Source organism: Micropterus salmoides, unplaced genomic scaffold (genome assembly GCF_014851395.1).
Source record: "Micropterus salmoides isolate LMB-PRFRI ecotype aquatic unplaced genomic scaffold, ASM1485139v1 Ms_hic_scaffold_1, whole genome shotgun sequence".
In the NCBI taxonomy this organism is placed as follows: domain Eukaryota; kingdom Metazoa; phylum Chordata; class Actinopteri; order Centrarchiformes; family Centrarchidae; genus Micropterus; species Micropterus salmoides.
Window position 1 is genome coordinate 8,749,277 of NW_024040040.1, and position 14,815 is coordinate 8,764,091.

A 14,815-nucleotide genomic window follows, 5' to 3' on the forward strand; every position below is an offset into this window, starting at 1 on the left:
TGGTTCACCCAATAATACCTGGTCGATAAAATGAAAAGTGTGATTCAGGACAAGTCCAGGCTTGACTCATATTTTCTTTGCCTTGTGAAAAATTCTGCAATGGACTGAGGTAAACCCACTTGATATAGGTTAAGATAATGTCACCCTCCCATTCTTTCTCTTGGGTTGACAAATTAAAACCCTTTGGCTCAATTCTTGACTAATTGAGTTATTAAGACTGACATTTTTTGAACAGTGGATGACACAGAGGGGGAGAGGGGGAGGACAGATCGAGAACATCTGAGCAGAGAAAGGCGGACAGCTCTCCTCGGAGACCCTCCAAGCAGCACGGCATGTCATTAAAGTCCTACGAGTAGGAGCACCGCTTGTTAGAAGACGAAAATGTCAACAGCTGTGAAATGGCGAAGTCCCTGTGTGACAGCAAGCTCAAGGTTTCCTGGATCCGTCTATGCTCTAGTGATGTCTCCCTCTAATAGCCACCAATGTGAAGGTGGAGGGTGTCACAGTGTCACCTCCCCAGACTAACAGTGAGTGTATTACTATTTCCTGTTACCATGGTTTTACCATCACAGGTCTTTGTAAGCGTCTGTCACACATGAAATTGTCCCAGATGGCCAGCATTGATTTAATTAGCTGGGGATCCAGTGATTTTTTTTTTTTCCTTTTCAGGGATTATCTCTTGCGACAGGCCGCCGACGTTTAGACAGATTTCACGAAGCACTGTCCCTTATTAACTGTGTCAGTCTACTGAGACATCCACTACACCACCACCACTATCCCCGTCCCTCTTCCTCCTTCTTCAGTGGCAGCCTGCACCAAAGAGAACATATGGTAGAGACTCAAAGCTAGATAACACTTGGTTGCATCAGACATTAAGCTGTGGCACTACTGCTGTTCATCCAGTTATTGTATTTCATAAAAGAGTTAACTGCAGTTCTCACTTCTGATTGGTAGAATCATAACAGATCAAACAAAAACCATTTGTTTTCCTCATGTCTGTTATTATGTTCAGACTTTGACTTGCTACTCCATAATCGTGATTTACTGTATTTGTCTATACTCATTTGAAAATGACTACACTATCCTGTTTTAATGTGCTGCAGCTGATGCTGTTTTCTTAAACTAAGTGCTTTGTTCTCTGAAGCTCTCCCTGTGTCCTTGACCAGTCTTGTAAAGAGGTCATTGGTTTTTGTCAGCAGAATTAATGCACATTATCAGTCCCTCCTTGCAGACTGGCTGTTTTTCTCTGGCTTTTGAAAATTGCCTTTGTTTAGCTTCTCCTAGAAAAACCCAACACAGTCTTTTTGCCAATAACATGAATAATCAATTTCTAACTTAATGTATTTTTTAATCTTGTTTACTCTCAACTGTTAATTTTTACTGGCTTCAGTTCTTATTTCAGTCTTGCTTCAGTGCCAAATTTAGCACTGAGATGGCTCTGCTCAAATATCTAAATTATAACTAGAATGCTAGAAAATTATCTATTTTGGTAATTTTTGAGCTCAGTACTGCATTTTACACAGTCAGTTAAATTTCCTTGCGAAGAGGTGGTCATCTCAGGTTGGGCCTTAGAGCACACCCAGAATGGGTCGAGGCTACTTGAGGAGTTTTGTTCATAAAGAATAAATATTTTTGTTGTGTGCCCCAGGGGTCCTGTCATTTTTTATTGGATATGCTGTCACGATTCTCGTTTGATTTTGTTCTGTGTTTCTTGTTTCCTCTTTAATGTTGTAGTCAGCTGCCCCTAGTGTTCTGGTCTTCTTTTACTTCCTGTGTTTATGTCCTCACTGTTTGTCTAGTGGTTTCACCTGTGTATCATTATGTTCTCCCCTCCTGTTGTATTCAAGTGGTTTGCTCCCTTCACTCATTGTTTGATTCACTGTGCTTCATGCTGTCCTACACTGTGGATTTCAGATTGACCTAGTTTCTTGTTTCATGTTTGTCAGAACAATGTCCTGTAAACCACCTCTGTGTGTTTAGGCTTGCTTTCCACTTACTTAAGGACTACTCACTGTTTCACATATGGATTTACTTTTTTTCATTCTAGACTGATTCACCACACTTCATTTCAGTTTCATTAGTTGGTAAATAAACCCCACTAACTGTACTTGTTTTTCTCCCTGTCTGCATTTTGGCCCAAAAGACCCTGCTGTGTAGCTGATAGCTGCACTTAACATATGCTGCCTTAAAAGAGTCCAACCACATCTGAAGGCTAAAGTATGTATACCTACTTTGGACGGCTACACACTATAAGTGAAAAACCTGCTTCATGGACAACGTTGCAATGTGATGAATTGTCTCTCCTGCGGGGAATTTATAGTGTTTTTCTTGTTTGTACATGCGAAAATGAGTTGTGTTGTGTGAAGAAAAAACAGAGCTTGAGAGAGTAGCACACCTGACCAATAACTGTGTGAAGAAGGTGTGATTATCAGATTGCCTGTTTTGGAAAAAGTAAAAAAAAAATAAATTGTCAGGTGCTGCCCCCTTAATTCTTCCACCAGACAGGTGTGGGGTGGGGGGGTTTCACGCGTTGTTCAATGACCCAACAAGCACATCTTGTGAAGCATAACAAAATAATAATATTTAATAATAAAAGCTTGTATGAATTTTGAGGGTCTATAAGGAAACATGGGATCTGGGTCTCTTATTATGCCGATGACCCAACGTTCTATATTATTGCGTCGCCCTGACGACCTCAGCCCTGTTGAATCACAACAACCTTGATTATTACATTTATTTATTGTCAGTGAATCGTGATCTTAAAACGTGCTTTGTTTTTACACGATGTCTCAGACAATGTGTGGAGCAAAAACGCTTTGGTGTTTAATCAGTTGATCCACAGAAAATACATTTTCGATAGGTTTATCATATAAGCTATTTTTCAACAGTCTTTTGTTTTTGGACTGTTGGTTGGACAAAACAAGACACGTGTTTACTAAAAAATCTTTTAGTATTTTATAGAACAAATAATCCATTATTTAAGATGTTAATCATCAAATTAATCAATGATGAAAATAATTGATTAATAATTGAATAATTGCAGCCCCAATGTGGTGAGTGATTGTTATTTAGCTGCCACAACTATTTCACTCTTTTCACACTCAAAGTCCTGAATTGAAGTAGTCTTGATAATCCAATTTTAGAATCGTACATTTAGAGACGTAGGCTCAGCCTTGTGACGACATACAGTACTTTCTGTAGTCTACGTGCACACAGCCAATTCTTCAGTGAGATCCAACATTGTTTCATCTGATGTGATAACTGAAAAATATTATACTCAGAGAAAATCTTTCCAAATGTGTTCACACCCACACACCACACGTGCTACATGCATAATTTACAACAGACGTTGGCTTTAAGTGAAGTGTAAACAAGCTCATCAGACATCCAAAGAGGGATAAATGTTTGAATCCCTGTTAATGGCCCTCATTCAGTGACTTTCAGTCCTGCAAACAGTTGTAATGAACTCAAACTCAGGCATACACACATTTTTCGCACAGTGGCCTGTAAAACATCCTCACCGCTCGTGCACTTAATCATCCCCTGGGCAAAGTAACACCCTGTTCTAGACAAAATACTCTGTTTAATATCAGCAGTCAAACATACAGCACTAGGGAGCTGTGGCTAGCAGCCGGTTTGGAACGAGTGCTTTTGCTCCTCGCAGCTCACTGATTTGAGCTTCATTCGATGTGAGTGCTACTTCAGCAAGAGAGAGAGAGTGACAGTGACAGAAAGGGAGAGATTATGTTTACATCCCTGTTTTGCCACATTTGTGTGTGTGTGTGTGTGTGTGTGTGTGTGTGTGTGTGTGTGTGTGTGTGTGTGTGTGTGTGTGTGTGTGTGTGTGTGTGTGTGTGTGTGTGTTTGTGTGTAATATAGTATGAAAGTATGCAAATGACCGTGCATATCTTTCAGGGATTTGCTAAATGGGATTTTTGAAGTCGTTTTGTCCTTTGATGCATTTTTGAAATTATGGTTGACACCTTCAGCAGACAGAAGGAGACCAAGCTAGACAGATACAGGTGTGTGTGTGAGAGAGAGAGACAGAGAGCCATGTGCTTATGCAGTGTGCAGAGTTGTTGCGTATTTGCTGTCACTCTCGGAAAGATGCTGTCGAAAAAGCGCTATTGGGAATACATTTGATTTGCAAATGGAAAAAAAAAAAAAACACGCGTATTTGCAAAGACACACATGCCTACACACACCTACACAGACACACACACAGGTGTGTTTATTCCCTGCGGGGGTGATTTGCAACTCAATAGGCATGTTGCACCGGCTGACTTCTAAGTTTTACAAAATGCTTCCAGGGGAAAAACAAGCCTGTGTGCAGCAAGGACATGCCATTTACCAATGTTGTACCTTTTATCAAAAGAGGCCTGTGAAAACACCTTTAGTTACAGCTAGAGTGGCTCTATTAAAATTCAACCAAGTGCTGTTTGCACTAACTTTCCAGTCAATGCGTACTGTTCATATTGTGTTCAAGGTCGTCTCTCTTTGCACTCACAGATGTGTGTGGGTGTGTTAGTGTACATGTGTTGTGTGTGCAGACCAGACGACAGCAACAAATTTTCACTGGAATCCAGAGCTTAAATGTCACCAGACGCGTGACTGTATCATTTTTCATACTTAAGGCATGTGTGGTGGAATGTGTATCCTCTGTTTTTCTGTGTGTGTGTGTGTGAGGAGGTGGTTGTACATGTGTGTCTGTGTTAGCAGGGTGTGTACATGCGATTTGGGCACAGCCAGCTGGTTTTGATGACCCGTAGCGTCACCTCTCCATCTCCCGGTTGAAATAGCACAGGTGTTTTCTCTGATAGCGCTCTCTCTCTCTCTCTCTTTCTCTCAACCAGGAAGTGACAAACGTCCACACCTCCCCATCCAAAAGAGTGACATCCAGTAGTCTCACACAGGCTGACCCATTAACAGATCAGACCATGGCCTCACCTAAGGACACATCTCTTTGTGAGTATTCTTGTTTTTCATTTCATTATATGTAAAAAGTTGCTCTTCAGAAAGCTTTGATGCAACATCAGATGTTATAACATATGACAGGAGGCTTAGCTCTATGATTGCATCATGGTTACACTAGTCTCAAACAAATAACCGAGGCTGCGGGGTGGTTAATGCAATGTGGTGTCCCATTTGTTCTGTAAGATAAACATTTAGCAGAAAGCAACTTTTGAAAACTAGATTGTTCATTGCCAGATAAGGCTGCCTTCCTGGCAGGTTTTTAATGGGAAGCTGGGGACTCGCTAGATAGCAACGCTGCGGTGGCTACCTCCAGTTTGTTTTCCACTGACGCTGATAGCAGTGTACACAAGGATAGAGCTTACCGTCCGAGGTACAATAGATTTTACCTCACTGCAGATCACAAATAAAGTAAAGTCCTCGTGAAGTTTGTGTAAGTAAAAGAGGGAAAGATTTTACTATTCAACAATTGGAAACACCCCCAGAAAACTGCTTAATCAAATTCTGAAAAACTATGTTAAAAGTTTGTCAAAATACTCCAGAAAGTGCATGTAGACCAGAACATGGAATATTCCCCCCTTTTATCACCACAATAAGCATGTACACTAAAGGTTTTAGGCAGGTGTGGGGAAAAATGCTGTAAAGTAAGAATGCTTTAAAAATACTCATGTTAATAGATAAGATTTATAAATTAACAAAATGCAAAATGAGTCAACAGAAGAAAAATCTAAATCAAATAAATATTTGGTGTGGCCACCCTTTGCCCTCAAAATAGCATCAATTATTTTTTGAAGTAACTAGGCCAGAAGGTTGGCCCAAACATCTTGTAGAACTGTCCACAGTTTCTCTGCTTCCCTCTCTTCATGTAATCCCAGACAGATTTGATGATGTTGAGATCAGGACCATACCATCACTTCCAGGGCAACACTGAAATTTTTAAAGACTTTTGCTGTATGTTTGGGTTTGTTGTAATGTTGCAGAATAAATTTGGGGCCAATCAGATGCCTCCCTGATGAATAAATAAATATCTGCCTATACTTCTCAGTATTGAGGAGACCATTCATTTTGACAAAGCAATCCCCAGCAGTCGTTTGCAGAAATGCAACCCCAAACGTTGGCAAACAACCTGCCTTCTGATGCAGCCAAATACTTAATATTTTGACTCATCAGTCCAGAGCACCTGCTGCCATTTTTCTGCACCCCAGTCCCTGTGTTTTCGTACATAGTTCAGTATGACCTTTTTGGCTTTCATGGGGGCCATTTCTGACCAGACAGTAAATGGGTGTATCAGGGTCCCATTGTTGTCTGCCATTTCAGAGCTGATGGCACTGCTGGACATCAGCTGCAGTAAGTTTCTTTCGCCAACCACTGCATCTACAGTCCTCAAAGTTGCACATTTCTTTGTGCTTCTTTACAAGAGCTTGGACAGCACCAAGCCTTAGAATGTCTTCCTGGGAGAGACCTTGCTGATGCAAAACAGCTACCTTGTGTCTTGTTGCTGTGCTCAGTCTTGCCATGGTGTATGGCTTTTGACAGTAAACTGTCGTCAGCAACCTCACCTCACTGAGTTTGGCTGTTCCTCACATAGTTGTGTTCCTCCAGCACAACTGTTGCTGTTTCACTTAATGATTGTGTTTCAACCATATTGAATTTATGATCATTAGCACCTGTTTGCTATAATTGTTTATTCATACACCTGACGATGTGCCTAAAAATCCCTTGACTTTTTGCAAGTGTACCTAGAAGAATTGAGGCTGTTAGAAGGCAAAGGATGGTCACACCAAATATTGATTTGATGTAGATTTTTCTTCTTTTCACTAACTTTGCATTTTGATCAATTAAAAAATATAATCTATTGACATTTCTATTTTTGAAAACACAGGTAAAACACAAGTAAACCTGCTAATTAAATGCAATTAAATCTTCTCACATTGTCATTAGTTTGCCTTTTACTTTTGCCTCACGTTCAACATTACAAAGGCACCAGAAAACAGTAAACTGTTTAACCATATATAGACTATATAAAAATAAGTTGTGGTCTCTGTGTTTCTGTTCAATAGCACAATGCTGTACTAAATGTTCAACTGTGTTCACCAGCTAGGTGCAAACTTTGTCTGCTGTTTGGTGCTGGGCAGGTAGTGTACAGTTGGTTTTTCAAGTTGTTTTGCAGAAAAAAAGGCTGCTGGCTGATGAGAGAGGTGAGACTGAAACAAAAACATTGAAGTTGTGGACCATAAAACCAAAACAATGAGCCGAAAGACTTTAAAAAGCTCAGTAGAGCTGAGGGGAACTGCAGTTAGTTCATGAATTGTCTCTGGTTTCATCACTATGAAAGACACATTTCACATACAAATAGTCATATGATCTATAATCATCCATCATCTTCAACTGCTTATCCATGCAGGGTCGAAGGGGGGCTGGAGCTAATCCCAGCAAACATTGGGTAAGAGGTGGGCTACACCCTGAATAAGTCATCAGTTCATCACAGGGCTGATCTAATGTTTTTGGAAAAATATCTTAGCTGCTTGAATGTTCACTGCAGATAAAATATTTTCTTATATTACACTGATTTCTTATTCTTTGTCCTCCATTTTCTTTTCTATGCTTTAGCAACATATGTCCTGGAATGGAATTTGAAAACAAAAGACAAAGAGAAAGGTGATGATTGTAGAAAGTGAGAATAAAAAGTGATGAAAGTGTTGACAAGCCTCAAAGTAGCATCAAGGTGTTAGACACACACATGTGCACACACTCAACCGTGGATGCTGGCACTCAACATATTGACACATGCTCACTTAGAGCCTCTCCATCTCTACGTGAGATCAGTCAGGCTTTCGTGTCACCCTGCACTTCTCTAAATCTCCGTACTGTGTCTAAAATTGGAGCTTCTTGACGAAGAAGGCTGTTGTCCTGTCTGAGCGACAGCTTTTGTCTTTGCTGACAAGTTGTCATGCACATGGCGCATAATCTGCCAGGTCAAATGACTGACAGTGATGGCAGGGGGGCCACAGGAGATGTTCCCTGCAAAGCCTCAATGTTTAAATAAAGCACAGTGGCGGCGTAACTGCTCTTTAAAAACAGATACAAAGCTCACCTATAAATCTCCATGCTGGTGCTCTATCTAAACAGGCATCGTTGTTTACTTGTTTCCTCTCGTATTATACCGGAATCACCACCATGACACTGTGGCTGGCTTTGTGGCACATGCAATAATGGGAGTTAGTAAGATAATAGAATTGTGTTTTATTATATTATTTAAAAGTTGTGTGTGTGTGTGTGTGTGTGTGTGTGTGTGTATATATATTTATATTAGTCTGTGGCTGACTAAATTTGCCAAACACACCTGGCCCAAGTGGCTTTTTCCAGTGTGCAAATTCTGCCAATTGGAACTGGATTTGCCAAGCCTGTTTTTGTTTTAATTAATCTCCTCCCACATTTGTCTGCCAAATGAAGATGTCTTTATTATATTATCATTCGGAAAAACAAAGATTTTCTTCATTGCAATTTCAGATTAGATCCACAGAGTCGTTTCTAAGACGCAAAGTAGTCCATAAGACAAGACTGATGTATGGAAATTTGGAAACGAGCATTTTCACTATATTGTGTATAGATGTGAGGCTGGTTTGTGGTTACCCTGGGTGAAATCAGTACAATCTCTATACACCATATAGGTTTAGTATGCATGGAAAGGTGTAAAATGGTTATTCTCTGAAGTCCTTTGCATTTAATCATAATGTGTCTTATATTTTAGCATGCACTGTAATGCCTGGTGCACACTAGAGGATTTTCAAATCTTAACCGATTTTAGAAACGTGGGATTCCACAGACATAACGACAGACTTCTTCGACAGATTTCTTTAATTTTAATCTTGAGAACGCACACACCAGACGATTCAGTCAAGACGTAGCACCATACATTTGGCGTTAATTCTAAACGATTTCAGAGTGGCGAGTCCAGGGACTTGGGCTCTCACTGAAACTTGAGTGATCAAATGTGACTTCAGACATAAACAAACATTGAGGCAGACTATCATCCTCAGCTAGTTGCACTTGTGTTTACTGTGTTTTGCACAGAAAAAATAAAAAGAGAATAAAACTGTGGATGAACTCATGGGTGAGTGTGAGCAAATACACAACACGTTGGCTGATGCTTCCTGCTCAGTTTGCTCTCATCTTCTGTTGCGGGTTTCTGACTGGAGGCACCCGATTTCAAATTGTAAATATCAAATATGTTTGATGGTTTTGAAATCAATTTGAAATTGGGGAGTCTCTAATCCAGTCGGTGATTTTAGGATTAGGTCTGTAACCCTTCACACTACAGGATTATTTGGGCCGATAATCGGTTCCGACCAGCCTTGGCTCGGGGATGCCCCCACAATTGTCAGGAGGGGCAAAAAGGGACCTAAAATCGTCCCAATTATCTTCTTGTGTGATACCAGCATTACCCAAGTTTGTTGCTATTCTGTTGTGTCTGTTTTTACCTACATTTAATCTTTAAAGTGAGACTATGTAACTTTTAAAAGAAGCAACAACACAAATAAAAAGTTGAATTGAAGCAATAAAAAAATCTTTGGCCTAGTATGACCAGTAGCTTTATAATAGCTAATGTTAGCTAGCTTCAGTTAGCAAACTTTAGATAGAAGTCTTTTCAGACTTTTTTTTCAGTGGTTATATTACAATAATAAAATGCAAATTAAAGACAACATACCTCACCAAGAGACATGTGGTCGCATTCATAGTACTCAAATTATGTTGTGTTTTTTATTTCAAACTTTGCCTTTATCAGAAAATATACAGTGGCGAGCTGTCAGGAAATATGGAGGGAGAGAGAGAGAGAGAGAGAGAGAGAGAGAGAGAGAGAGAGAGGACATGACATTCAACAAAGGTCCCCAGCTGGACTCCAAGTAGCAACATGGCACTTACACAAAAAACATAGGTCACCAGGACGCATCATTGGTCTTTAAGCAATTGACTGAAGAAAATCTTGGGAAATGAAGGGGAATTTGCCATTATCTTGGCTACTTGTGGCCACAGCGGCTGCTGTTCAGCAGAAGTTACATATTCTCTCTTTTTGGCATTTTGGGAAATACACTAATTGGCTTTATTACTAAGCATTAGATGAGCAGATTGATACCACTCTCATGTCTGTATGCTATGAAGCCAGAGGCAGCAGCCAATAAGCATAAAAGTTCCCAAGAATCAAGCACCTCTACAGCTCAATCATTAACACATTGTCTGCTTGTTTAATCTGTCAGAAATTTCTGTGTCTAAACATAGTTCACTCCCGTTGCTCACCCAACCGTCTAAGGGGGAGTCCCTTTCTGTGGGGACCAATTAAAGATCATTTACTTATTTTTTCCCCTTATATTTCCTTGTTCTCCTTTTTAAAGTTTAAACGTAGCAGCCTTTGTTAATGCTTTAACTGTAGACATTCAAGGTCAAGCAATTTAACTTGACTTGGCACGTAACTGATAGAAATACCATCTTGGCCCAAATATAAGTTAACCCATATTATAAGATAAACCCCCCTTTTCCAACAGCTGTTTTTTATTTTTGAAGATGAGAAACATGTTATCAAGCCAACCTTGTTCAGAGATTTTCCCCTAGGTACAATTAGTCTGAGGATAAGAGAGCAAATTTCACATTTACTTATATTTTCAAGTTAAGCTAATACGCCTTGCCAGTCTACTAAGTGGTAGCGCCATTCTCCAATTAGCTGAAAATGATATTGTTAGGGATTGGGAATGTCTTGACACTGTGTTCTCACAGGTTAAAAACAGGTGAAATACTCCTTGAGTTGTTGAGTCGTAGCATTGATTAGCACATCCCTATCCAACCAAGTACAGTATTTAAACTCACGGCAAATCTCTTCATTCATACATCACTTTATTTCCTGAAAGTTATTTAAGTTGAAAACTCAGTTGAATGTGGACTCATTCTGGACTTCAGTTGGGGATATTCTCAGGCGCCATCATTAGGTATTCTACAGGAGTATGTTTATTTTCCACTTTAGGAACAGGAAATCCATGTGCAATTTCAGTGGGATTATCAGCAGAGTGCAGCTTCTCTGCAAGCCTGATAACCGTGCTTTTCTCTAGTCGATGTCCTGCCAACAGCAGCTCGTGGGGTGGGCTTCCGGGAAAAAACATATATGAGGTCATGGTCACAGCAAACAATATGGACAAAACAGATTTTATTAATATATATAATAATATATATTCCTGCAATTCCCCCTATATAATTCCCGCAAGGTTATATGAACTATATTCTCTGTCAAGAAGGATGTGGGTTGAAGAAGAGTGAATGAATGAATGGCTGAATGAAAGGCCCCAGGCTGATCAGACACAAACATAAGGTCTCTAAAAGATGACTTTTGCCATTGCTTTAGGGTAAGAAAGAAGGAAAAGTAAGAAGAAAAAAGAAGGACAGACAGAAAGAAAGCAAAAAGAATGAAAGCATAACAATATGATTTGCTATTCCACCAGTTACCTCCTTGAGTATGTCTTGATCATTAATGGTTTCTAGCTCAATTCTCTTGGGCCTCTTCACAACAGGCACTGAATTTCCTCACTTTGCATTAGTTTTAGTCCATCTGGAGAGCTGTCCGTTAAAAAGGTTCAAAGGCATCCTGACGGCTGGCATAAAGTGTACAAGATGGGTTTTTAGAGGGAGCAAAGGTTTCACCTAGAGGTACACTCAACTCATCTTGGCAGAATGTTTTAAATCATTCACTACATTGAAAACATCCAGAGTTGAGTAGCTTTTAAAAGTGATATTTAACTCAAGAGGGGCATCAAGAGCATATATCTCAGACATATACAATAGGAGGTTTTTAACATTTGGCAGCTTTGCTATCATTGTATCAACTCTTTCTATGGAAAAAGAGTATCTCAGAGGAAGCACTGATCTAGACGTAGTGGTAACATAACCATTCCCTGACAATATAAGTGATGCTGAGCACATTATAATCAGTAGGGGCTTCATCTGAGTGAACAAATTATTAAGTGGTATGCTGAAGATCTGGATGTGATGAGGAGTGGACTTCTGATGATAGGAGGTGAATAGGGTGGATGAGGGCCACAGTGATTTCGCCCTGAAATGTCTGCAGCAGAGAGGAGAACAGATTTTAAGGATGACAGCGACTGCATGATTGGCTGATGGGAGATTGTGGCAAAATTTGGTTGTTTTAACAATAGTATAGTCAGCTGATTGGAGAAGGAGGAAGAGAGTGAGAGAGTTTATGAGAAAGGGAAGGAAAGAGAGACAGAGAGCGAGAGTGGTGATGAATGAATTGTCTTCCTGGTTGAGCTTCATTAATCAATAATTTACATAGAGAGGCAGGCCTGTGGACAAAAAGGTATATTAGTATGACCTGTGCACGTCAATTTCATTACCAGCCATCTATTTTCAACAGTTTGACACTTTGGAAAATATGCTTATTTGTTTTCCTGCCAAGTGCTAGATGAGAAGATTGATACCACTCTCGTGTCCGCAAGCTAAATATGAAGCTAGGGCCAGCAGCTGGTTAGCTTAGCTTAAGATAAAGACAGTTACAGGGTAACAGCTAACCTGGCTATCTTTAAAGTTCAACAATATGCCTACCTGCACCTCTGAAGTTCAGAAAAGTTTAGTAATTTTAAGTTATGTGCTTGGATCTATTTCTTGGTGAACAGTGGCCTGGACTTCCTGGTCATACTGAAATAGCACTTCACTTTCTGTAAAACCAACTTATTATTATTTTGTTGTGTGAGCTTTAGCGGTGTTGTTGGACTTTGCTTCCAGTCTTTATGCTAAGCTAGGCTTATTGCTTCCTGGCTGTATATCTATTTTTAGCATGCTCTTTGCAAGAAAGTGAATAAGAATAGTTCCCAAAATGTAGAACTAATCTTTAATGAGAATCAGTGCATCATATTTTTGTTGTTTTGTTGTTAACATGTATCAGCCCTCTCACTTTCCAAGTGTTTGTCTGTATTTGCATACGTGTGTGCTGAATCATGAAATAATATTTACCGTGCTAACAAGCAGTGACTTCACATGCCAAACGTCTCACTGCTCTCTGCCGTGTGAATGAGGGATGTACCAAGTGTCTTTTTTCCATCTCACAGTATGGGACGTCTGTCTCCATAAGACTACTGTGACATAAGCTTAAGGGAATGTTGGGTACCTTGATACTCGATACTAAGAAAAGCCATCCACCTACCCTCTCCCCCAAGTCCATCCTATTTTTACGAAGGGGGACTTCTAAAATAAAATCAGCTGTCACTGGATGCCTGGGCCTCACTTAGCTGTTGAGCGCACTGCTGGAGCTGGTCTCCAAGCCTCACCGTCTGTCTGCTTTCTGTGTTGGGTTAAAGGTGGGCGACTAAGCCCATTTCATTTACCGGAGACCCAAGGCCATTTTCTATTGTGTTGGATTCTATTGTTGTTTGACGTACAGAGCAACCTACACAGTTAAAGAAGGTAAGTGATGGATTGTATGTGGACTATCAGCATTTCAAGGCTGACTCTTGTATCAACATAAGCCCCACTGTCAGCACAGCTCCTTTAAAGTGATTTTCCACCGAAAGCACCGAAGTGGAAGGAGACAGATTGGAAATGGTACATGACATTTTAGCCGATAATAAATTGGTTTGATGTGCCAAGGCTGCGCAGGCATGAGGCCTCTTTGGTGTAATATCGGAAATAAGATGAAGCGGAGTGGCTGTATTGTGTTGGAATATCAGGTGCTGGAGCTTCATAAAGAATGAGATGTGATAGTACGTTTCAGTGATTCCACTAGGATTTGTCATAAAACATGCATGGGCCCTTCCTGTTTCCTTCCACCAGACATAACCAGCAGCAATCACATCCCAACTATTCTGAAAGCATAGCAAATCGGAGACAAAGTGCTTAGCCTAGCATAAGGAAGCACCCGAGGGCAATCCAGTCTCCTTGTGAAGAAGTTATTTTGATAGATTTGACAGCTCAATTATTGTGCCTGTTTTGCTTTCGTCTGTAAGGAAGAAATCGCCCTCCATGGCTGACATTTCAATTAGTGTAGCTCAATTTGGCTCTCCTGTCAAACCTCGTCAGCCAAACGCTTTGGTCAGTAAGTAATGAACAGAAAATTGGGTTGCTTAAGGCTTCTGTTGTGTGAAGAGGGCAGTGGGGGCGTGACACCTCTGCGATTAGCGGACAGCCTCTGCTTGACACAGATCTATGTGCCTTGATTTAGCTTTGAGCTACAAAGCCATGCTGCCTTCTCCTGCACCCTAAAACTCTGAAATTACTCTTGTTCTTTTTCCTCCCTTTTTTTTCCGGACACATTCTCCTTTGTTGTCTCTTGCCCTAACACCCCATGCCGCTTTTCACCTCCTCACTTCTAGCTAGCCCGCAGCGTGGCGCCTCACCTCTGATCGCTTTAGCGCAGGCATCAGGGAGGAGGCAGTGACAGGGAGGTCAATGGCCATCGTCTCGACTTGATAAGACACAGTCGTGCAGATAGGCAGCAGCATGGCGCCTCTTGTTGACTTTTCCCGGCCGCTCCCACTTCCATTCCCCCCCACCCGGTGACATCACTTGTGCTGCCACTGTGGCATTGAAAAGATAAAAAAAAACGAATACTCTGAGAAGAGAGTAATTGTCAGTACGGTGGTAAATATGCCTCTAAGCAGTCCAATATGCTATCCATCAAAAGCAGAAATGACACAGTGTAAGCCATTGAAAAATGTTTTTCTGATATCAGCACCACACTGTAAACAGAGACTTGGCCCTCATTAGATTGGGGCTTCTAAAGCAATGAGACAGTGTTTGAAAGTTATTATTAATGCTAATTAAACATCCATTGGTGCCTGTGCTAATTAGT

At 40.6% G+C, this 14,815-nt stretch overlaps 1 protein-coding gene across 3 annotated transcripts in view; it reads left to right on the forward strand.

The window, feature by feature from the left end:
- xirp2a (xin actin binding repeat containing 2a) overlaps nucleotides 1–14,815 on the forward strand; it is a 56,731-nt gene that overhangs the window by 18,942 nt on the left and 22,974 nt on the right. Inside the window, exons 1-2 of one of the 3 annotated variants that reach the window (XM_038716750.1) lie at nucleotides 4,526–4,634; nucleotides 4,854–4,965. In XM_038716750.1, coding sequence (XP_038572678.1) covers nucleotides 4,938–4,965 — 28 coding nt within the window. In that variant the 5' untranslated portion in view covers nucleotides 4,526–4,634; nucleotides 4,854–4,937. Of the gene's footprint in view, nucleotides 1–4,525; nucleotides 4,635–4,853; nucleotides 4,966–13,088; nucleotides 13,432–14,815 lie in introns of those variants that run through there. The other 2 variants (XM_038716741.1, XM_038716757.1) reach the window with 2 other exon arrangements.